Genomic DNA, 25,415 nt, shown 5'->3' on the forward strand with positions numbered 1-25,415 from the left:
GCCATTGGAACACAGGAGTGATGATTGCTGATAATGGACCTCTGTACGCCTATGTAGATATTCCATTAAAAATCAGCCGTTTCCAGCTACAAAAGTCATCCACATCCTTAACAATGTCTACACTGTATTTCGGATCAATTTGATGTTATTTTAAATGGACAAAAAATTTGCTTTTCTTTCAAAAAACAACGACATTTCTAAGTGACCCCAAACTTTTGAACGGTAGTGTATGTATGTATGAGGAGGTCTAGAATAGATTGCCGGACTGAATTGAGTGTGTGTCATATTGTAGTAATTGTATGCATGGTTTCAGGACATCAATGATGACCTCGAAAAACAAGATGTTGGAGAAACTAGATTATGTGTGTGTGTGTGTGTGTGTGCGTGTGTGTGTGTGTGTGTGTGTGTGTGTGTGTGTGTGTGCACTGTCTGCGTGTGGACAGTGCAGGATTCCCCTCCTGCCTTCCTCCCCCTCCCCCTCCCCTTCCCCATGGTTCCAGATGGGGAGATAAAGGCGAGGAGAAAGAAAAGGGGAGTGGAGTGGAGGTGCACTGCAGCAGCTGTACAACTCTCAGGCGACAATCAAACAGGAAGGGGCACCTCTCTTCCCCCTTCAGCTGCATTGCAGACTGCAGCCAAGGTTACCACAGTCGCCGTGGCGATGGGCTGAGGTATTCAGAGCGCCGAAGAGAGGAAAGTACAACTAGCTTGAGGAAAACGTACCGGCCTCTCTCTCTGTCCCATAATGCATTTATTTATAGCCAGAGAACCTTCATATGCTGACTGCTGCAGCTCACAGTCTCACACTCCAACACCGGTTGAAGTTTCAGGGCTGGGTAGCGGGGGGAACCATTTGTATTTGATTGCATTGATATAATCCATCTCCCCATGTCCTCTGTTCTCTTTCTGTCTCTCCCTCTCCCCCCTCTCTCCCATTCTCTCTGTGTGTCTTTGATTTGCTGGCAGTCTGTCATATCGCATGAAAGCCTTATCTCCAAGGAGGGACTAAATGCCGTGGAGATGTGTGACAAAGGACTGGCAGCATGATATTTCCTCTTAATCACACTACTTTCCATTCATCTGTTCCCTCTGTCTGTGATAAACCAAGCTGATGCTCACTCTCGCTCTCTCCGTAACATTTACCACACAGCTACAGGCTACATGTGTGTTGTTTCTGGAGGTATAGGCCTAGTCGAGTCGTAAACAGTTGCTGCTGTGTTTAAATTAGGTTTGAGGCGTTTAGGGAACAGCAGTCTTGACGTTCCGTCATATGACCTAGGAGCTACAACATTCCATAAGTTTGTAAAAAAAAAAGTGAGTAGCGGTAAAGCTCCTGTAAATCTAGAATGACTACAATAAACACAGAGTTGAAAAAGAGGGGGCAGTATGGAAGTCCTGTCAACAGTAGGCTATCCTCACTCACACTCACACACATTCCTGTACCTCTCTCTGTCTCTTGCTCTCTCTTTCTCTCTTTCTCTCTGTCTCTTGCTCTCTCTTTCTCGCTGTCTCTTGCTCTCTCTTTCTCTCTTTCTCTTGCTCTCTCTTTCTCTCTGTCTCTTGCTCTCTCTTTCTCTCTGTCTCTTGCTCTCTCTTTCTCTCTGTCTCTTGCTCTCTCTTTCTCTCTGTCTCTTGCTCTCTCTTTCTCTCTGTCTCTTGCTCTCTCTTTCTCTCTGTCTCTTGCTCTCTCTTTCTCTCTGTCTCTTTCTCTCTTTCTCTCGCTCTCTTGCTCTCTCTTTCTCTCGCTCTCTCGCTCTCTCGCTCTCTTGCTCTCGCTCTCTTGCTCTCTCTCGCTCTCTTGCTCTCTCGCTCTCTCGCTCTCTCTCTCTCTCTCTCTCTCTCTCTCTCTCTCTCTCTCTCTCTCTCTCTCTCTCTCTCTCTCTCTCTCTCTCTCTCTCTCTCTCTCTCTCTCTCTCTCTCTCTCTCTCTCTCTCGTTCTCTCTCTGCAGCATCAATCTAATGTCTTTATTGCGGCTCAGTGACTAGCTAGCGGCAGATATCGGTAAGGGGTTTGGAGAGACCCATGGGTCAACGCACCAGTGTCAACAATTACACCTCCTTCATCAGAAGTCATCCGTATGGAACTGGGCAAACAAACATTCATGTAAAACCTAATCAAACGTCACACTGTAGGCAAATGTGACAATGACAAACATGACTGGAATATGACTGGAAGGCTTTCATGTTACTATTCCATTTTTTAAATGGAACTGAACATGTTGAATTTGAAATATCTCCATTGATCCACTGGTCCACCAATCACCAATAAAGTGTAACGACACACACAGGAGCAGTGGTGTTGCTGGGTAGGTTGTTGTGATCAGCAAAGGAGGGATATTCAGAGGTGATGGGACATGGTGGATCTGAGATGGCAGATACCAAAGATGAGCAGATTCAGTGAGCTTCAGAAAATGCTCACACCAAGGCAGATCATACAGTGGTATAGTGCAAGAGGTCAGACACATAACTCCTAACCCTAAACCTAACATCGAACTCTAATCCTACCCTAACCACTATGCCTAAAATTGCCTTTTTCCTTGTGGGGACTGGCAAAATGTCCCCACTTGTTCAACTTTTCCTTGTTTACTATCCTTGTGAGAACTTCTTGTCCCCACAAGGATAGTAAAACCAAACCACACACACACAGTGGGAAAAATCTTTAAAGAGAAAATGTACCTTCTAAGCATTAAGAATGTGATTCAACAGAGAGAGACAATATGACAATGTGAGACATTGCGGCGCAGGCGACAGGAACACTTATCTGACCTAATCCACAGAGATACAATGTTTCTTAGAACATCTAGGAGGTGTCATTTAAAACATTATGGTTCAAAGAACATTCTCTAACCTCCGAGAGATGAGACAGGAAGCGACCCCCCCCCCCATGTCAACCCCTATGTCTTACCACCCTCCAACCCCCCTCCATCTTACACCCCTCTCCCACCTTCATCTTCCCTCCTCCCTAAGCGTCACCCTCAGAGGGCGTACGCCCCTCCCCCCTTCAGTTCCTCTACCTGTCACAGGGCTGAAATAGTAATGTACAGGACTAGATAATTGTCCCCATCGGAGATGCATGGGGCTGGATGGAGAGAAGAGAGGTAGAGGAGAGGCAATCAGCAGGGAAATGAGATGAAGTACAGGAGAGGAGAGCTGCTCCCTCCCTCCCCATATTCAGAAAGGTGGGATATGATGAACGACCCTCCAGCCTCCACCAACGGCCTTACTGTCAGCAGGCTACATGTATCGAAGGGTTTCATGACGGACAGTAAAAATAAACACAGCTTTTACATGTTGTGTTGTAACTGATTTATTTAGAATGTCCTACAAGTCTCTCTCCCCTGTTATTACTTTTGGTACACGGGCGTTCAATACCATTGACCAGCTAGCCTCTCTGTGGCCCTGTAATGAATGGATAGTTTGGTGCAGTTAGGCTTGTTGAAAGTTCTCCAGAGAGTTTCCAGTCATTATTAGAGAAGCAATGGAAAGAGCGTTAACACATACTGTATTGGTTTTAGGTTTCAGGGCACATCCATAGTAGAGCACACACACACACACACACACACACACACACACACACACACACACACACACACACACACACACACACACACACACACACACACACACACACACACACACACACACACAATACCTTCAGACAGAAAGAAAAATACGCTCAGAGCATACCAGAGTAGCATATGCTCATTTAATATACTGAAGGCAAGCACGCATGCCCGCGCACACACACACACACACATTAGTGAACTTCTTACTGAGTGGGATTTAGCTACTAGCTACACTCGTGTTCAAAAGTTTGGGGTCACTTACAAATGTCTTTGTTTTTGAAAGAAAAGCACATTTTCTGTACATTAAAATAACATCAAATTGATCAGAAATGCAGTGTAGACATTGTTAATGTTGTAAATGACTATTGTAGCTGGAAACGGCAGATTCTTTAAATGGAGTATCTACAAAGGCCCATCATTACAGAGGCCCATCATCAGCAACCATCACTCCTGTGTTCCAATCCAAGTTTATAATTTTAAAAGGCTAATTGATTATTAGAAAACCCTTTTTCAATTATGTTAGCACAACTGAAAACTGTTGTTCTGATTAAAGAAGCAATACAACTGGAAGGCCTTCAGACTAGTTGAGTATCTGGAGCATCAGCATTTGTGGGTTCGATTACAGGCTCAAAATGGCCAGAAACAAAGAACTTTCTTCTGAAACTCGTCCGTCTATTCTTGTTCTGAGAAATTAAGGCTATTCCATGCGAGTGTGTACTACTCCTTTCACAGAACAGCGCAAACTGGCTCTAACCAGAATAGAAAGAGGAGTGAGGCCCCGGTGCGCAACTGAGCAAGAGGACAAGTACATTAGTCTCTAGTTTGAGAAACAGACGCCTCACAAGTCCTCAACTGGCAGCTTCATTAAATAGTACCCGCAAAACACCAGTCTCAACGTTAACAGTGAAGAGGCGACTCCGGGATGCTGGCCTTCTAGGCAGAGTTGCAAAGAAAAAGCCATATCTCAGACTGGCTAATAAAATGAAAAGATTAAGATGGGCAAAAGAACACAGACACTGGACAGAGGAAGATTGAGAAAAAGTGTTATGGACAGACAAATCTAAGTTTGAGGTGTTCGGATCACCAAGAAGAACATTTGTGAGATTCAGAAAAAATGAAAGATGCTGGAGGAGTGCTGGACGCCATCTGTCAAGCATGGTGGAGGCAATGTGATGGTCTGGGGTAGAGGTCGACCGATTAATCGGCATGGCCGATTAATTAGGGCCGATTTCAAGTTTTCATAACAATCGGTAATCAGCATTTTTGGACGCCGATTATGGCCGATTACATTGCATTCCACGAGGAAACTGCGTGGCAGGCTGACCACCTGTTACGCAACTGCAGCAAGGAGCCACGGTAAGTTGCTAGCTAGCATTAAACTTATCTTATAAAAAAACTATCAATCTTCACATAATCACTAGTTAACTACACATAGTTGATGATATTACTAGGTTAACTAGCTTGTCCTGCATTGCATATAATCAATGCGGTGCCTGTTAATTTATCATAGAATCACAGCCTACTTCACCAAACGGGTGATGATTTAACAAAAGCACATTCACGAAAAAAGCACAATCGTTGCACGAATGTACCTAACCATAAACATCTTTTGCCTTTCTTAAAATCAATACACAGAAGTATATTTTTTTAAACCTGCATATTTAGTTAAAAGAAATTCATGTTAGCAGGCAATATTAACTAGGGAAATTGTGTCACTTCTCTTGCATTCATTGCACGCAGAGTCAGGGTATATGCAACAGTTTGGGCCGCCTGGCTCGTTGCGAACTAATTTGGCAGAATTTTACATAATTATGACATAACATTGAAGGTTGTGCAATGTAACAGCAATATTTAGTCTTAGGGTTGCCAGCCGTTTGATAAAATACGGAATGGTTCCGTATTTCAATGAAAGAATAAACGTTTTGTTTTCGAAATGATAGTTTCCGGATTTTACCATATTAATGACCAGTGGCTCGTATTTCTGTGTTTATTATATTATAATTAAGTCTATGATTTGATATTTGATGGAGCAGTCTAACTAAGCGGTGGGAGGCAGCAGCAGGCTCGTAAGCATTCATTCAAACTTTACTGCGTTTGCCAGCAGCTCTTAGCAATGCTTGATCACACCGCTGTTTATGACTTCAAGCCTATCAGCTCCTGAGATTAGGCTGGCAATACTAAAGTGCCTATTAGAACATCCAATAGTCAAAGATATATGAAATACAAATGGTATAGAGAGAAATAGTCGACGCGTCATAATTCCTATAATAACTGCAACCTAATATTTCTTTACTGGGAATATTGAAGAACTGGGATTATTGAACCACCAGCTTTCGTATGTTCTGAGCAAGGAACTTAAACATTAGCTTTTTTACATGGCACATATTGCGCTTTTACTTTCTTCTCCAACACTGTGTTTTTGCATTATTTAAACCAAATTGAGCATGTTTCATTATTTATTTGAGACTAAATAGATTTTATTTCTGTATTATATTAAGTTAAAATAAGTGTTCATTGTTCATTGAGTATTGTTGTAATTGTCATTATTTCAAATATATATAAAAATCGTCCGATTACTCGGTATCGGCTTTTTTTGGTCCTCCAATAATCGGTATTGTATCGGAGTTGAAAAATCATAATCGGTCGACCTCTAGTCTGGGGGTGCTTTGGTGGTGGTAAAGTGGGAGATTTGTACAGGGTAAAAGGGATCTTGAAGAAGGAAAGCTATCACTCCATTTTGCAACGCCATGCCATACCCTGTGGACGGTGCTTAATTGGAGCCAGTTTCCTCCTACAACAGAACAATGACCCAAAGCACAGCTCCAAACTATGCAAGAGCTATTTAGGGAAGAAGCAGTCAGCTGGTATTCTGTCTATAATGAGGTGGCCAGCACAGTCACCGGATCTCAACCCTATTGAGCTGTTGTGGTAGCAGCTTGACCGTATGGTACGTAAGAAGTGCCCATCAAGCCAATCCAACTTGTGGGAGGTGCTTCAGGAAGCATGGGGTGAAATCTCTAAAGATTACCTCAACAAATTGACAACTAGAATGCCAAAGGTCTGCAAGGCTGTAATTGCTGCAAATTGAGGATTCTTTGACGAAAGCAAAGTTTGAACGGCACAATTATTATTTCAATTAAAAATCATTATTTATAACCTTGTCAACGTCTTGACTATATTTCCTATTCATTTTGCAACTCATTTCATGTATGTTTTCATGAAAAACAAGGACATTTCTAAGTGGCCCCAAACTTTTGAGCGGTAGTGTATGTCTGTTAAAACTGGAACAATGCTGCTGAGTTGTGGGTTTGGATGACTTCACCGAGTGTGACTTCCTCAGACTGGCTCGCTGAGATTCTGTTAATAAGACAAGATTTTCTCATGAACAACTTCTGCGTGGGTGAGATTCAAACTCACCATGTGAGACTCTAAACTGCCATCATGTGAGAGATTAGCGTAACAAATACCAGAATGTTGACACTGGCTGTGTGAATCTCTCTCTTCCTCTCTCTCTCTCTCTCTCTCCTCGCCCCTCTCTTTCCACATCTTTCCTGCTCTCTGTTGCGTTTTACCCTTGTAAAAGGTGAGTGATGTGTGCTTAGCACAGGCTGTAGCTGGATTCAGGTATCACCCAGTGTGTGATGGTGATGAGGGAAAGGAGAGGTTGGGTAATGCCTGCATGGTGTGGTAATACCAGATCAGTGGAGTCTAACCCCTGATGACCTGTCACGATGCTGGGACATGCTGCAGGGCTCACCTCACCGGCCACGCTGACCTGTCAAATCCACCAGGCTTATGGCTCCTCTGCCTGTATGTACTGTATGTATGCAGGACTGTGTAGCGTAGCCGGAGCCATGACTGCTTGTCCCATTGTGTGTGTCTGTGTGTAGGCTTTCGTGCTCTGATCCCTTCCTCTGCTCATCTCCCCCATGAGTCACTGTGTGTTTGGAGAGATAGAGAAAGATGACGTCATCCGCTCTCCTCTGTTCCGCTTTTCTTCCCTTTCCCCCACGGCCCTGGGGTGTGTGTTATTCGTGGCTCCAGCTAGAGTTCCATGGAGTTCTTCATGACATTCTACTTGTTGCAGAGGATGTATTACAAGGACTTTAGCAGAGTCGTTTGCTCTAGTACTAAGCAACCCAGACAGGCCTGCCGGTGCAGTGGCGTAGTGAATGGAGCAGTATGTCAAAGTCCCACAGGAAGAGTTAACCATCCCTAAGGGGACGCAGTCATCACTGTCCTATTCAACGCTGTGGATTCAGCACAGCAAAACACACTGTTGGCTTTCACACTCTACAGGCCTGTGCATTGGCATGTGGCAGCAGCCGTATCTATCCTGTGTAGAGATGTGTGTTATTTGAGTGTCTGAGCTGTTTGTTTGTGTATGTAAGAGCAGTGTGCAGCTCCACTGCCTCTCTCTCTGAGCAGCCCTGTGTAGCCATGCTGTAGTGGGAGAGGTCAGGCAGACAGGGCACCCCCGAGGACCTCCACAGACTCCCATCTGGCCCTGGGGAGTGGCAGGCAGGGCCAAGGCAGGCCTGATAGGGCTGGGGGAGGGAATGATAGACAGAGGGTAGGAACACATGAGAAAGGTATGGGCGATTTGGAGAGGAGCTAATGAATTCTGATCATGGTGATGGATAAAGAAGTACATATACCTTGCAGCAACCTCCCAAGTCTTCCCTATGGGAGGTGGGAGGTAGGCACCATCATAAGGTTCATAATATGCAGTTAGTGGGATATTTAAGCAATAAGGCCCGAGGGGGTGTGGTATATGGCCGATATACTACGGCTAAGGCCTGTTCTTCGGCAAGACGCAATGCGGAGTGCCTGGATACAGCCCTTAGCCGTGGTATATTGGCCATATACGACAAACCCCCAAGGTGCCTTATTGCTATTCTAAACTGACTTGACTTTCAGCCAATCAAGTAGACATTTTATGTCAAACAGGAAATATCTTCATCCAGATCTAGCAAACCAGTCTTGTGTACCCACTACAGAGGACCTCACAAGGTTTGTCACACTGATTGTCTTTAAAGTTAAGTGAGGAGCATTCTCCACGTCGGATCTGTTTAAGGGGTAGCGGTAGTCAGACGAGCGTGTGACAGACAGACAGACAGGGCTGATGTGAGGAGAGCGGGTGTGACGCTGCCCTTCACAGGACGATGGGGCCTGTCTCACAGCCTGCCTGTCCCCATCAGCGTCACCCCTCCATCAGGCCCAGTCATGAACCCCCCCATCCCCACCCACCCCGACCCCGCTGGGGGCGCTCAGACGCCTTCACACATGGTTACCAAAATACCCCCGTCACCCCAGCGACAGCAGCAACAGGTGAGGGAGGCGAGATTGGGCCAAGCTGGCCTGCAGCTGAGCTGACCACCAGAACGGGGATGGGACTAACTGACATCTCTGCCAGGAAACCGCCTGGAGGAAGGGGTGAGAACATGAAGTGAAGGGGTGAAGGGGAAGGGGTAAATGGAGAGAGGGGATGTGGAGAATGGAAAGGGTGAGAGAGACAGAGAGAGGGAAATGGACCGAGAGAGACAGAGAGGGGAGAGAGAGATGCATGGACGGGTTTATTGGTATGTGCATTGTGCATGGGTCTAGGAAACAGGAATTGGAGGTTTAACGGAAGTGGCCGAGAATAACATGTGAAAGGGTCGTCCTGACTGACTAATTACTGTATTTGATTTTGTGTCGATTTTTTTGTTATCGTGACCTTCTTGTCTCCTGCAGTCCTTTTAGGACTGTGGTTTAATTGAACAATCGAACAACAAATCCCAAAGTTCTCCAACCATCTCTGGCAGTCAATGCAGCTGATGTAGGTTAAATCAAGACGAAAACTCAACAAAACAGTATCTGTGTGACAATTAAAATGTTGTAGTCCACACACACCCGTGCCCAGGGATCTGTATACACACAGATCCCACACACACTCACCTTCTGTGTGCCTGCTTTAATGTGATGGAGGGAGATCAGAGAGCAACAGCTTGTCCTGCTGAGCCCTCAAGCTAATTATAACTTCACGTAGGGTCGGCTAATGAAACACAAGATTACCCACACCCTTTGACCTTTAGTGCTCACAGCACATCCCAAAAGGAGGCAGACCTGGAAACAATCCCCCATGTTCAACACTTCGCCTCCTCCTCCTCCTCCTCCTCCTCCTCCTCCTCCTCCTTCTATCTGCTTTCTGTCTGAGAGAGATTCCCTCACGCACACACACATCCTCAGTGCACCACGCAGCTCAGTCTGGTGGACTCTTGAAACAGAAGAAAACGACAAGGTATCAGTTCTCCTTTTGGTACGGGACTAAAATAGAATCTCTGAGTCGCCGTCTGTAGTTTTCTTGTCCCGTGCAGAAGCCAAATGGGGAGGGACTTGAAAGCCATGGTGAGGTTAAAGAGTCCAGGATGAGGGTGAAACGTGATCTCGTAATTATTGCCCCCAGGCGTCATCGATGTGGGCGCTAGGGGGAAGGAGGGGAGTGTATTGGAGGAAAGGGAGCAGGGGGAGGAGATGGGGAGCCCATGCAGGGTGGGTGGTGGTGTGGTGGTCCATGATGTTGTGAACTGCGTCCCAAAGGCACTCTATTCCATATATAGTGCACTGGACACTTATCAAAAGTAGAGCACTATTTGGGGAATAGGGTGTCATTTGGGACACAATCTTACTCCCTCTGTGAAGTGGTTCACACAGCCCCTTCACTTCTATATCACCTGTTAGGCTGGGGTCAAGTAGCCTAGCATTGGGGCAGCATTGGCCAGTAACCGAAAGCTTGCTGGTTGGAATCCCTGAGCTGACTAGGTGAAAAATCTGTTAACGTGCCATTGAGCAAGGCACTTAACCCTCATTTCTCCAGGGTCACAGACAGTAATGGCTGACCCCTGGCCGTGACCCCACTCTCCAACGGTGTGTCAGGGGGAGTGGGATATGCAAAAAACACATTTACAATTACACACGTGTGAAATAGGACAAATGATTATTATTGTACCACTGGTATCTGTTGAGTGAAGTAGCGCTTCTCTTCCCTCCAGCTGAACCAACAGACCGTCTTGGAGGTGGTTCATGTTTTACTATGCCACTATGATTCCTGCCACTGTTCCGGACAACAACTGTATGCAAATGCCAATCATTTGTTGGAAAGGGGGGTGAAAAACCAAACACCTGCATTTATCCTTCCTTAGATTGTTTATGGCTCCCATGGCACTGGGGCGACCTGGTAAAGCCAAGGCCTGTTTTCGCTGGTGACCGGAGGCAGTATTCTTTTACACCTGCTGTGCTTACCCTTTGATCTGTGTGGTCTGTGTACAGGTCCACAACACTCCATCTGTTACTGAGACGCTTTAACATGCTGTGCTGAGAATCCATAATGGACTAGGCATTTCATTATTTTCAACCAGGGATAATACCTTCTGACTTCAAACGGTAGAAATTCAATGATGTATAGGGTGTCTGACCAGACTGGATGAAAACGTGCTTTGGTGAAATTTCACTTCCTTATGTTCTAACTTGCATTTTACCAAGACAAATATGTTCTGAGTCGTTCAGTGGGGTCTTTCCCTGACATATCACTAACATTATGTCCAAGAAGTCGGATTTTGTAACCGAATACAACCGATAATAAGAACTGAGCTCTGTTGACAAAGTGGTGCCGCTTTGAGGATATCACATGTTGTGGTGGTCATATGAAAAGTTGTTTCCGTGGGTCTCAAAAAGCAAAATGAACATGGCACAAGCTGAATTAAATGTAAAAGGCTTTGAAAATAAAAAGCTTGCGTTACACTCAGTACTCCCTTGACATTTCACAGAGATATGCTTGTTTTTCCGGAGAAATCGTGATGTTGCATCAGGCATCGTCTGCTACTGCCTGCCAGGTGTAAGATGGATGGCTTTGCTCTGGGGGGGATTTATCAGGTCTGTACAAGTATCTGCCGAGGTGGGGTGGGGGGGGGGGCATACATACACACTCCTGGATGACCCTGTGACCTTCTTCCCTCCAAAAACACAAAGTCTCAGAGTTTAGACTTATTCAAATAGAGAGGATTCACAAAAAGTTCAGATTCACAGACAGTAGAGCTAGACTGAGTATCTTTCCGCCATTTAGTGTCATGAAAGATTTCGGAGCTCAGTTAAGTCGATGGCAAGTGACTAGCCGATAGCTCATTATGTCTGATTTGCCTTCAGGAAAACCTCTTACAAGTCGATTCCCACTTTATCTTTCAGTAAGGAAATGTACAGATTCATACACATTTGGAATAGTGTCACAGATGTCATTATTCCCTGTGTGTGTGTGTGTGTGTGTGTGTGTGTGTGTGTGTGTGTGTGTGTGTGTGTGTGTGTGTGTGTGTGTGTGTGTGTGTGTGTGTGTGTGTGTGTGTGTGTGTGTGTGGTGTGTGGTGTGTGTGTGATCTCACTCCATCTTAGTACACAGGTCCAATAGGGATATTGGACAATATCTACTATACTGTACAGTGGTAGGTCTGAATGCCAGTTACAATGAAAGTTTCCCCATTTCTTGGCAGGAGGTATGGAACCTCTTTGCCTGTCTCTGTCTTTCTATTTCTCTCTGTTTATCGCTCTCTCATTATCTCTGTCTCCCCAGTCTTATAATCTGTAAGGATCCAGAGCTGCCCAGGAGTTACTGAGGGAGATAAGACTAATTAGAAGTGCACTGGGCTCTGCAAATATTGCAGACATGCTTTGCTAGTGCCTGTTGTCTGCCTCTAAAAAGAAATGAATATACAAAGTTAATTCATTCCCCCTCCTGATAAGTTTTAATGTCACGTACAGAAGTAGAGTGAAATGCCTTTCTTGCAAGCTCTTATTCTAACAATGCAGTAATCAATATCCGTAGTACTATAAAATAAAGTAAAGTAGAACATAACCACACGAGAAATAAAAATAAGAATAAGAAGAACATGAGAAAGTAAGTAAGTATTGTTCAATTCCAAAACGATATTTGTGTGTGTGTGCGTGTGCGTGCGTGTTGGAGTGTCAATGTGAGTGTGTGTGAGTGAATGTGTCCTGTGAGTGTGCAAAAAAGAACAATAACAACATCTCATTTGTAGCTCTATTGTAGTTTGAAAATGTGTTTTGAAGGCCCTTCGGAGTGTTTGAGGAATGAAACTATTGAAACATTAGCCAAAACAAAATAGCCCTCTCATTAAACTGAGTGCTGCACTTCTACACGGAAACAGTCCTCGTACGGCATGCATTATATTACCATTTGTCTTGAGGAGAGACCGTGGGAGCCTTCACCACGCAGTTACACAATGTAAACTGGGAGCTGAATAATCAGACAAGGAAATATACATTTTGAACATGCATCTGATTATCATCCCAAAGGCCAATGTCTTTGTGTTGCACAATGCACAATGTTATGAATCTGTTAAATATAGCATTGATTTTGTTATTTCTTCCGGCGGTCAGGTGTCAGAGCAGGCACGGCATGGGGCGTCCATGGCACTGTGCTGGCACTAATGACCAAGCCTCCTGGCTTGGTGAGGGGTGAGCAGGGGAAGGAAAGGGGGCGGCTGCATGAAAACACAAATGCCCACCATGTCCTCCATAACTGGTCTTCTGATGACAGGTTATGAATGCCTGCTGTCAGGACCAGTGTGGTTTAGCACAGCCCAGAGGGAGGTAAATCAGATCCATTTTTACCTGCCAGCAGCACAGGGCCAGTCTGTGTTGAAAAGTTGTGTCCACAGTGTCCACATCCATCCACGTAAGTGTAAACTCTCCTTGCGATGAAAGGACTGCTCTGCTCTGTCTCCTAGTTTTTGACTCTCCTGGCTTATGCAATCAAAGTTATTTATCAGTCTCATCAATCTGTGTTATGTGGATGTGTTTGGAAAGAGAAAAGTCAATGTGTTGCTGACGCTCTCTCTCCATCTCTCTCTCGTTCACTCCAGGATGGCTCCAAGCAGAGGCAGGTGAGGCAGAAGAAGACTGTCTCCTTCAGCTCCATGCCCAACGACCGTAAGATCAACAGCACAGCCGCCTGCATGGCCTTCATGATGGAGGGCTGCGAGATGAAGAAGGTGCGCTCCAACTCGCGCATGTACAACCGCTACTTCCTACTGGACCCGGACATGCACTGGCTCCGCTGGGAGCCCTCCAAGAAGGACTCAGAGAAAGCCAAGTTGGAGATCAAGAGCATCAAGGAGGTCCGTCTGGGTAAGAAGACCCCTGTGCTGCGCAGCAATGGCCTGTCCGACCAGTTCCCAGACGAGTGTGCCTTCTCCATCATCTACGGGGACAACTATGAGTCTCTGGACCTGGTGGCCAGCACGGCTGATGTAGTCAGCACCTGGGTGATGGGCCTCCGCTACTTGGTCTCCTACGGGAGGCACACAGTAGATGTGGTTGAGCCTAGCCAGCCCAGCCTGAGGACCTCCTGGATTGGATCGGTGTTTGAGCTGGCTGACATGGAGAGGAATGGCCACATCGACCTGTTCAGGGCCACCCAGATCATCAAGGGGCTCAACCCGGGCATGAAGGAGTCCCGGATAGAGCTGAAGTTCAAGGAGCTCCAGAAGGCCAAAGACCAGTATGGGGAGGACATTGACATGGAAACCTTTGTGGAGGCCTACTGCGAGCTGTGCACGAGGCCAGAGATCTTCTTCCTGCTGGTGCAGTTCTCCAGCAACAAGGAGTACCTGGACAGCAAGGACCTGATGCTGTTTGTGGAGGTGGAGCAGGGCATGGAGGGCGTGACGGAGGACATGTGCCGGGGCATCGTCCAGAAGTACGAGCCTTCCGCCGAGGGCCGGGAGAAGGCCAGCCTCTCCATTGATGGCTTCACACACTACCTCCTCTCCTCAGAGTGTCACATTTTCGACCCCCAGCACAAGCGGGTGTGCCAGGACATGAGCCAGCCGCTCTCCCACTACTACATCAACTCTTCGCACAACGCCTCCCTCCTAGAGGACCACTTCTGGGGCTCCTCCGACATCAGCAGCTACATCCGGGCCCTGAAGATGGGCTGCCGCAGCCTGGAGGTCATTGTGTGGGACGGCCCGGACAACGAACCTGTGGTCTACGTGGGGAACTCGGTGGCATCTCAGCTAGCCCTCTGCAAGGTCTTGGATATTATAAACCAGTATGCATTTGAGAGCTCTGAGTACCCCCTCATCCTCTGCCTGGTGACACACTGCTGCATCCCCCAGCAGAGGGTCATGGCCCAGCACATGAAGAAGATCCTTGGAGACAAGCTGTACTTGGATGACCCCAGCTCAGAGGACCACTACCTACCCTCCCCAGAGGAACTCAAGGGTAAGATCCTGCTGAAGGGCAAGCGGCTGCCCCCAAACTACCCCGAGTCAGAGGGGGAGGTGACTGATGAGGAGGAGGGTCTGGAGATGTCCAGGAGGGTGGGGGCAGATGATAAAGACCATCTCAATGGCCTTGGCTGCAAACGGCTGAGGCTGTGTAAGGAACTGTCGGACCTGGTCTCCCTCTGTAAGTCAGTGCAGTTCAGGGACTTTGACATTTCCAAGAGGGATCAGAAATACTGGGAGATGTGCTCTTTCAATGAGGTCGACGCCAACAGGTTCGCCAACGAGTTCCCCGAGGACTTTGTGTGCTACAACAAGCGCTTCCTCTCCAGGGTGTACCCCACTCCGATGCGGATCGACGCCAGTAACATGAACCCCCAGGACTTCTGGAAGTGTGGTTGCCAGATTGTAGCCATGAACTACCAGACCCCGGGCCTGATGATGGACCTCAACCTGGGATGGTTCAGGCAGAACGGGAACTGTGGCTACGTGCTGCGGCCGGCCATCATGAGGGAGGAGGTGTCATACTTCAGCGCCAATGCCAGGGAATCCCTGCCAGGGGTGTCCGCCCAGCTTCTCCACATCAAGGTGATCAGCGGGCAGAACCTGCCCAAGCCCAGGGGCTCCGCTGCAAAGGGAGACGTGGTGGAACCCTACATCTATGCAGAGATCCACGGCATCCCGGCCGACTGTGCCGAGCAGAGGACCAAGACGGTCTCTCAAAACGGAGACAACCCCGTCTTCGACGAGAGCTTTGAGTTCCAGATCAACCTGCCGGAGCTGGCGGCACTACGCTTTGTAGTGCTGGACGACGACTACATCGGAGACGAGTTCATCGGCCAGTACACAATCCCCTTTGAATGTCTGCAGCCGGGCTACAGGCACGTCCCCTTGCAGTCGCTGACGGGGGAGTTCCTACCCAATTGCACCCTGTTCGTACATGTGGCCATCACCAACAGAAGGGGAGGTGGCAAGGCCCACAAGAGAGGCCTGTCGGTGAGGAAGGGCAAGAAGGCTCGTGAGTACACCTCCAGCAAGACCACCGGTATCAAGGTGGTAGACGAGCTCTTCAGAGCATCCACCCAGCCTCTGAGGGAAGCCACAGACCTCCGGGAGAACGTCCAGGTAAAGTACTTAACATTCATTATATGTACAAACTTTTATAAATTCTTTGAAGGAGCATTAAAGGCAGGCACTTTCCCTCGCATACATTACATCTGGAAATGACATCAAGTTGGGTGATGTGGAGATACTAAGCAGTCCTGATTGCCTCTCAGGCTGCATTTCCATAATGGAATACGATAACACTGTTCAATCATTCCACGAGAGATAGAAGAAGACACCAATTAGGAGTGAGGGAGCCTGGGAAGAAGTAGTATAGCACAATTAGTAGCTAGACAGGTGCACCCTTAGCACCTCACTGAATAGGAACAAAACGTTGTTGAGGTGACTCTCAGCTCGTTCTCTGTTTGTCGCTCCGATGGATAGAGAAACGTTGCTAATTGTGTTGTATTTACATGATGTAAAAGGCAGGAGCCGTGAATGAGAATGTCAGTAAAGCTGGACAATTAAAAGGCTTGTGTAAAGGGTCCTCATTAAGTGGCTGATGGTCTGTGTTAGGCTCTGTGAGCACCCTTATGAACCCCCCACAGAAATGATGAATGACAAACCAGTCATGTTTCATAATAGTTTGTTATTAACCCCCCCCCCTTCTCCCTCTAACATCACCGCTGAGATTATAAGTAGCCATCAATTTATGTTTTGCAATAGTTTATATATAGATGTTTGTCAGGAGAGGATGGCAGTTCGAGTACAGCTTGTAATTGTTGTTGTCATGATTGAAGGACGTAAAATGAAGCTTTTCTCTGTCTTGTCTGGTCTACTGTCTGTCTGTGTGATGATAAAGATGGGAAGTGAGGAGGCTTTACACGCCCTGTATACTTTGTACATCAGCTGTCTGGTTTAGACTGGCAGGTCTCTTGTCCTGTCTGACAGATTTGAGAATAGACTATTTCTCTGGATACTTTGAACTTCATCGGGGTCAGACGTCGACTCATAGTTTGTCGACATTGCTTTATATCTCAGGTAGGTTATGGGCTTTTTAACTCCATCAACAACCCTTGATTTGCCCGAGGAATGGAATGGACCTGGTTCCTTAATAAACCAACTGCCACAGCTCTTGGAAAATAAAAGCTGATTATAAAAATGTGAAAACACGGAGCATCATAAAACTCATTATACATTTCTCTATTTGTGTCTGCCCTCTATTCTTTCTTAGCTCCATTTCTACTATCTTTCTTAATTGGATTTCCTTCTTTACTACAGTAGCTCATGAGCACTTATTGTTTCATGTGAGGGATTTAGGCCTATTTCAAATCATTTCAAACTGACAATAGTTTAGGCTGCATAGTCATAGGATTTTAATCCTCTGTTTCCATCTATCGCTTAGCACTGTAGTTGCATCAACTCGACAATAGCTCTCTTTTTTCTGAAGAAGGATGTTTTCTTAATTAATATTTCTGCAATGATGGTTTGTTATGAATGGCGTTCATGCAAATATGTTTTCTCAAGGGTTGAGACGATAGTTTACATAAAGGAGAACTGCAGTGCACACCCATAGCTAGGTCTCAGGGAATTCAGAACAGTACTTATTATGAAGATTGGCAGCAATTTTTACACGGTCTCTCCAAGAGCTGAAAAAGCTATTGTAGTACCAGTAAATAACAAATGTAACAAATGTATGATTATTAGATGTTGTGTTTGTTAGAGAAAGAAGGAAACTAGGTCACTATGTATCCTCAGTCGGTGATCGGTATGAACCCAGGTACGTAGAGCTACCTACTTTCCCAGCTCCCAGATGCTCTGATTTCAAATCACTATCCCAGATATCAGCACGATTGACTCCTGATCTCAGGTACTATACTTGGTAATCCTCTCAGAGCCTTTAGGACTGTCTCCAGACCTGTTGTTCTGTCTCAGCCTAAACACCAGCGTCGCTGGAGAGCTGTGGTAGGTCTGTTCTCCCGCCAGCCAACCTCAATCTAGGCCTAAGGACATGGCAAACAAGAGCCAAGACCACAATAATTAAGCAGGGGATGTGATTAGAGATCCTGTGGCATGCTTTCATACATTTTTCATTTGTGGAAATTGATGCAGATGATCTTGATTCTCTATTTTCCAAAAAGGGTATCTCGTTTACCCAGGCACTGTTACAAAAAAAGGAGATGTTGTTTTGTTCCAGACTGAAAATTAATACTGTAATTTTGGGGAATAGTTTTCCTTATAGTGTTGGTACGGATGTGATAAGTGGAGGGTAATTTGCAGGCAAATGACCCGGATACAATCTATACCAGTAAATACTATGTTTAGAGAAATGTTTTCTTGTGAAAAGCAGCTGGACATATTTGGGGACTCGATACAAGCCTCATGCAGTTGTTAAATGTAGATGGAAGCAAGACTCCTGACACAGATACTGTCAGCTAATCATTTTGTCACACTTTATTTGGATAGTCCAGATTTTCCATCTCTAGATGCTCTACAGATGGGCATACTAACTGCTTGCTGAGGTTGCGGTTAGGTTGAGGTTTAGAAAAAGGATTAGGGTAAGGGTTAAGGTAAGGGGTAGGGTTAGGTATTAGGGCTGCATTTAGGGTGAGGAGAAGGGTTAAGGTTAAGGTTAGAGCCAGGGTTAGGGTTAGTAGATAGTTGAAATGTTACTAATAGCCTGTAGATAGTCCATCTCTAGATGCTCTACAGACTATCCAAATAAAGTGTCACCAGTCATTTTATTTCAAATCTGTGCTTGTGTGTGAGTCAGAAGATGTGATTACACAATGTTCAAAATAGGCCAGTGACAATGACTCAGTCTAAGCTAACACCCCCACATTAAACCGGGGGGGGGTCTATACTAAGCTTGGAAATGATACACAAGGGAGACATGTTAGTTGTGACGTTTTTGTGTGCATGCAGGAGCTATTCATTTTTCTATCATAATACAAGGTTTTAGAAGACAATTACGATTAGGCAACTGGTACAGCAGGTGACCAGATCTGTGTGTGTGTGATGGTGTTTTGCCAGCATGCACAGCAGCTGCCCTGCTTCCTGAAAGGGAGATGTAAAATGTCCATCTCCCTCAGAGGAACAGCGATAGAAACTGGCAAACAGCCTTTTCAATAGACTGAAAAGAGAGGCCTCGGGCTTGATGTTGAGATGGATGGCGTCATAACCCACTGTGGTTGGCATCAATGCTTTCTTGTAGATGGTCTCCCTAGCTGGACCCCGCCTGTACCCGTAGTGTACAGTTGAAGTCGGAAGTTTACATACACCTTAGCCAAATACATTTAAACTCAGTTTTTCACAATTCCTGACATTTAATCTTAGTAAAAATTCCCTGTCTTAGGTCAGTTAGGATCACCACTTTATTTTAAGAATGTGAAATTTCAGAATAATAGTAGAGAGAATGATTTATTTCAGCTTTTATTTCTTTCATCACATTCCCAGTGGGTCAGAAGTTTACATACACTCAATTAGTATTTGGTAGCATTGCCTTTAAATTGTTTAACTTGGGTCAAATGTTTCGGGTAGCCTTCCACAATCTTCCCACAATAAGTTGTGAATTTTGGCCCATTCCTCCTGACAGAGCTGGCGTAGCTGAGTCAGGTTTGTAGGCCTCCTTGCTCGCACACGCTTTTTCAGTTCTGCCCACAAATTTTCTATAGGATTGAGTATGCTTGGGGTCATTGTCCATTTGGAAGACTCATTTGCGACCAAGCTTTAACTTCCTGACTGATATCGTGAGATGTTGCTTCAATATATCCACATACTGTCACGCCCTGACTTTAGTTATATTTCTTTTCTTTATTTTTTAGTTAAGTCAGGGTGTGACAAGGGTGTTTTGTTTAGTTTTTGTTTTGTCTTGTCTAGGGGTTTTGTTGATCTATGGGGATTTGGTATGGTCTAGGGGATTGTAGGTTGATGGTGGCCTGAATTGGTTCCCAATCAGAGACAGCTGTTTCTCGTTGTCTCTGATTGGGGAGCCTATTTAGGTTGCCATTTTCCATGTTGTAACGTCCTGACCAGAGTTCTTATGTGTTTTGCTTGTTTAGTGTTGGTCAGGACGTGAGCTGGGTGGGAATTCTATGTTGTGTGTCTAGTTCGTCTGTTTCTGTGTCCAGCCTAATATGGTTCTCAATCAGAGGCAGCTGTCAATCGTTGTCCCTGATTGAGAATCATATATAGGTGGCTTGTTTTGTGTTGGGGATTGTGGGTGGTTGTTTCCTGTCTCTGTGTTTGTGTTCTACACCAGATAGGACTGTTTCGGTTTGCCACATTTTGTTATTTTGTTCGTTGTAAGTGTTCACTGTTTTCGTTTAATTAAACATGTTGAGCACTGGCTACGCTGTGTGTTGGTCCGATCCCTGTTTCACCCCCTCTTCTAGTGAAGAGAGGGAAGGCTGCCGTTACACATGTTGGTTTTGTGGGTAGTTTTCTGTTTTGTGTTGTTGCACCTTACAGGACTGTTTCAATTTTTGTTTATTCACTTTGTTATTTTGTATTTAGTGTTCAGTTTTCAATAAAGCATGAACATTTCCCAAGCTGCGTTTTGGTCCGATCCTTCCTGTTTATCAGACGAAGAAGATCGTTACACATACTTTTTCTTCCTCGTGATGCCATCTATTTTGAGAAGTGTACCAGTTCATCCTGCAGCAAAGCACCCCCACAACATGATGCTGCCATCCCCGTGCTTCACGGTTGGGATGGTGTTCTTCGGCTTGCAAGCCTCCCCCTTTTTCCTCCAAACATAACGATGGTTATTATGGCCAACAGTTCTATTTTTGTTTCATCAGACCAGAGGACATTTCTCCAAAAAGTACGATCTTTGTCCCATGTGCAGTTGCAAACCGTAGTTTTGTTTTTTATGGCGGTTTTGGAGCAGTGGCTTCTTCCTTGCTGAGCGGCCTTTCAGGTTATGTCGATATAGGACTCGTTTTACTGTGGATATAGATACTTTTGTACCTGCTTCCTCCAGCATCTTCACAAGGTCCTTTGCTGTTGTTCTGGGATTGATTTGCACTTTTTGCACCAAAGTACATTCATCTCTAGGAGACAGAACGCGTCTCCTTCCTGAGCAGTATGACGGCTGCGTGGTCCCATGGTGTTTATACTTGCATACTATTGTTTGTACAGATGAACGTGGTACCTTCAGGCGATTGGAAATTGCTCCCAATGATGAACCAGACTTGTGGAGGTCTACAATTATTTTTCTGAGGTCTTGGCTGATTTCTTTTCATTTTCCCATGATGTCAAGCAAAGAGGCACTGAGTTTGAAGGTAGGCCTTGAAATACATCCACAGGTACACCTCCAATTGACTCAAATTATGTCAATTAGCCTATCAGATGCTTCTAAAGCCATGACCTAATTTTCTGGAATTTTCCAAGCTGTTTAAAGGCACAATCAACTTAGTGTATGTCAACTTCTGACCCACTAGAATTGTGATACAGTGAATTATAAGTGAAATAATCTGTCTGTAAACAATTGTTGGAAAAATTACTTGTGTCATGCACAAACTAGATGTCCTAACCGACTTGCCAAAACTATAGTTTGTTAACAAGAAATTTGTGGAGTGGTTGAAAAATGACTTTTAATGACTCCAACCTAAGTGTATGTAAACTTCCAACTTCAACTGTAAGTGAAGGTAGAGGTTGTGGTGCTAGGGGCAGGAGGACCAAGAGACGAGGGGAGCCCCATCCCATTGGATGATATTACCACCTGTATAGGAGACCAGAGCTGGCAGCTGGAAGCGTCACACAGTGTAGTCTGGGCTCCAATAAAGAGCCTCCTCTCCCCTGAGACACACAGCCACTGACTCACACAGGACAGAGTAAAGAAGGGAGACTTAAAGTAGACTTCAAGTCTTCTTCACAAAGGCCTGTGTTGAGGGTGCATGGTAATGAGAGAAACATCAGCACACACTGTCACAGCACCTCAATAGCACCAAAATAGCACCACAATAGCACACCCATTCATGCGTAAATGCATACATGCAGATTGATACTGTATAGTGCAATCTTTTATTTTTCTTTTCTCCCCAATTTTGTGATATCCAATTGCGATCTTGTCTCATCGCTGCAACTCCCCAACAGGTTCGGGAAGCGAAGGTCGAGTCATGCGCCCTCTACGAAACATGACCCGCGAAACCGCGCTCCTTAACTTCTTATGGCCGCAGGGGCAGTATTGAGTAGCTTGGACGAAAGGTGCCCAGAGTAAACGGCCTGCTCCGCAGTCCCAGTTACTAATATATGCATATTATTAGTATTGGATAGAAAACACTCTGAAGTTTCTAAAACTGTTTGTATTATATCTGTGAGTATAACAGAACTCATATGGCAGGCAAAAACCTGAGAAAAAATCCAAACAGGAAGTGGAAATTCTGAGGCTTGTCGAGTTTCAACCATTGAAAACCATTGAAATCCATTGAAATCACAGCGAGATATGAATGAGTATTCACTTCCTACGGCTTCCACTAGATGTCAACAGTCTGTAGAACTTTGTCTGATGACTCCACTGTGAAGGGGAGCCGAATGAGAGTAGAATGAGTCACCACTGCCATGAGGTGAACATTCTTTGACCACGCGCATTCACATGAGGACCTCAGTTCCATCGCTCATCTGAAGTCAATGTAATTCTCCGGTTGGAACGTTATTCAAGATATATGTTAACAACATTCTAAAGATTGATTCAATACATCGTTTGACATGTTTCTACTGACTGTTACGGAACTTTTGAACATTTCGTCACGTTTTAGTGAACGCGCTTTGTGACTTTGGAATTGTTTACCAAACGCGCTAACCAAAGTAGCTAATTGGACATAAATAACGGACATTATCAAGCATTTTTTGTTGACCTGGGATTCCTGGGAGTGCATTCTGCTGAAGATCATCAAAGGTAAGGGAATATTTATCATGTAATTTCTGGTTTCTGTTGACTCCAACATGGCGGCTAATTTGACTATTGTTCTGAGCTCCGTCTCAGATTATTGCATGGTTTGCTTTTTCCGTAAAGTTATTTTGAAATCTGACACAGCGGTTGCATTAAGGAGAGGTATATCTATAATTCCATGTGTATAACTTGTATTATCATCTACATTTATGATGAGTATTTCTGTTGAAACGATGTGGCTATGCAAAATCCCTCGATGTTTTTGGAACTAGTGAATGTAACGCGCCAATGTAAACTCAGATTTTTTTATATAAATATGAACTTTATCAAACAAAACATACATGTATTGTGTAATATGAAGTCCTATGAGTGTCATCTGATGAAGATTATCAAAGGTTAGTGATACATTTTATCTCTATTTGTGCTTTTTGTGACTGCTATCTTTCGCTGGAAAAATGGCTGTGCTTATTGTGGTTTGGTGTGACCTAACATAATCGTTTGTAGTGCTTTCGCTGAAAAGCATATTTGAAATCGGACACTTTGGTGGGATTAACAACAAGATTACCTTTAAAATGGTATAAGACACATGTATGTCTGAGGAGTTTTAATTATGAGATTTCTGTTTTTTGAATTTGGCGCCCTGCACTTTCACTGGCTGTTGTCATATCATCCCGTTAACGGGATTGCAGCCATAAGAAGTTAACACCCTCCCGCTTAACCCGTAAGCCAGCTGCACCAATGTGTCGGAGGAAACACCGTTCAACTGACGACCCAAGTCAGCCTGCAGGCGCCCCGGCCCGCCACAAGGAGTCGCTAGAGCGCGATGAGCCAAGTAAAGCCCCCCCGGCCAAACCCTCCCCTAACCCAGACGACGCTGAGCCAAATGTGCGCCGCACTATGGGACTCCCGGTCACAGCTGGTTGTGACACAGCCTGGGACTGCTGCACCACTCGGGAGTATAGTGCAGTCTTTTAATTAAAATGTTGGCCATACACGTAAACACACACAAGTCACTCTGGATAAGAACATCTGTTAAATTACATTATTTGTTCTTTTTTGGCCTACAGTCACACCCCGTAATACGCATGGAATGTTTTTTTTATTTTTTTATTTCACCTTTATTCACCTGTATTAAGAAATGCATTATCACACTTCAGTGACCTCTGACAGAGAGTGAACAATAGCAGAGTGAAGTGTGTTCCTCTCACAGGGGATTGGAGAGGAGGAAAGTGGGAGAGGAGACTGGCAGTTACAGAGAGGCTCTGTAGGAGTGGCAGGAAATCCATTCAGGTTCTTTAGGATTTACCTCTCCCTTTCCTAATTGTGACTGCATGCAGAATTCTGAAGAAATATCCTCCATGTACAATGTAAAACACCAAATAATGCATGCAGAGCAGAATTAGGCCGATATCCGCTAATGACAAAATCCGGAAAAGAGCCATTAAATTCTACAACCACCTAGAAGGAAGTGATTCCCAAACCTTCCATAACAAAGCCATCGCCTACAGGGAGATGAACCTGGAGAAGAGTCCCCTAAGCAAGCTGGTCCTGGGGCTCTGTTCACAAACACAAACAGACCCCACAGAGCCCCAGGACAGCAACACAAATAGACCCAACCAAATCATGAAAAGATAATTACTTGACACATTGGAAAGAATTAACAAAAAAACTGAGCAAACTAGAATGCTATTTGGCCTTAAACAGAGAGTACACAGTGGCAGAATACCTGACCACTGTGACTGACCCAAACTTAAGGAAAGCTTTGACTATGTACAGACTCAGTGAGCATAGCCTTGCTATTGAGGAAGAGAAGACAGGCTATATGCACACTGCCCACAAAATGAGGGGGAAACTGAGCTGCACTTCCTACCCTCCTGCCAAATGGATGACCATATTAGAGACACATATTTACCTCAGATTATACAGATCCACAAATAATTTGAAGACAAACCCAATTTTGATTAACTCCCATAGCTACTCGGTGAAATACCACAGTGTGCCATCATAGTAGCAAGATTTGTGACCTGTTGCCACAAGAAAAGGGCAACCAGTGAAGAAAAAACACCATTGTAAATACAACCCATATTTCTGTTTATTTATTTTCCCTTTCGTACCTTAACTTAACTATTTGCACATCGTTACAACACTGTATATAGACATGATATGACATTTGAAATGTCTTTATTCTTTTGGAACTTCTGTGAGTGTAATGTTTACTGTTTTTGTTCATTTCACTTTTGTTTATTATCTACTTCACTTGCTTTAGCAATGTTAACATATGTTTCCCATGCCAATAAAGCCCCTTGAATTGAATTGAGAGAGAGAGAGAGAGAGAGAGAGAGAGAGAGAGAGCAAGATGTAGAGAGAGGGAGAGAGAGAGAAATGACTGTGTATGTTTCCCTGCAGTGTTGACTGGAACACTGTAACAGGCAAGCAGGCAGACGGCCCCATACTCTGTTCCTGCGGCATGCGTTCCAGTAAAGGGCCTGCTGCATTCACTCCCAACTCCAAACTGCAGTCCGGAGAGTGAGAGAAAGAGATTAGAGAGAGAGAGGGGGAAAGAGAGAGAGAGAGGAAGAGAAAGAAAGGGAGAGAAAGAGGGGAACAAAAACAGCAGTGAAACCAGACACG

At 45.1% G+C, this 25,415-nt stretch overlaps 1 protein-coding gene across 1 annotated transcript in view; it reads left to right on the forward strand.

Annotated features, from left to right (window-relative positions):
• LOC139562215 (inactive phospholipase C-like protein 2) overlaps positions 1-25,415 on the forward strand; it is a 129,616-nt gene that overhangs the window by 78,170 nt on the left and 26,031 nt on the right. Inside the window, exon 20 of the mRNA XM_071379731.1 lies at positions 13,481-15,970. Within this exon, the coding sequence (XP_071235832.1) occupies positions 13,481-15,970 (2,490 nt within the window). The remainder of the gene's footprint in view (positions 1-13,480; positions 15,971-25,415) is intronic.

This window comes from Salvelinus alpinus, chromosome 1, assembly GCF_045679555.1.
Source record: "Salvelinus alpinus chromosome 1, SLU_Salpinus.1, whole genome shotgun sequence".
Taxonomy (NCBI): domain Eukaryota; kingdom Metazoa; phylum Chordata; class Actinopteri; order Salmoniformes; family Salmonidae; genus Salvelinus; species Salvelinus alpinus.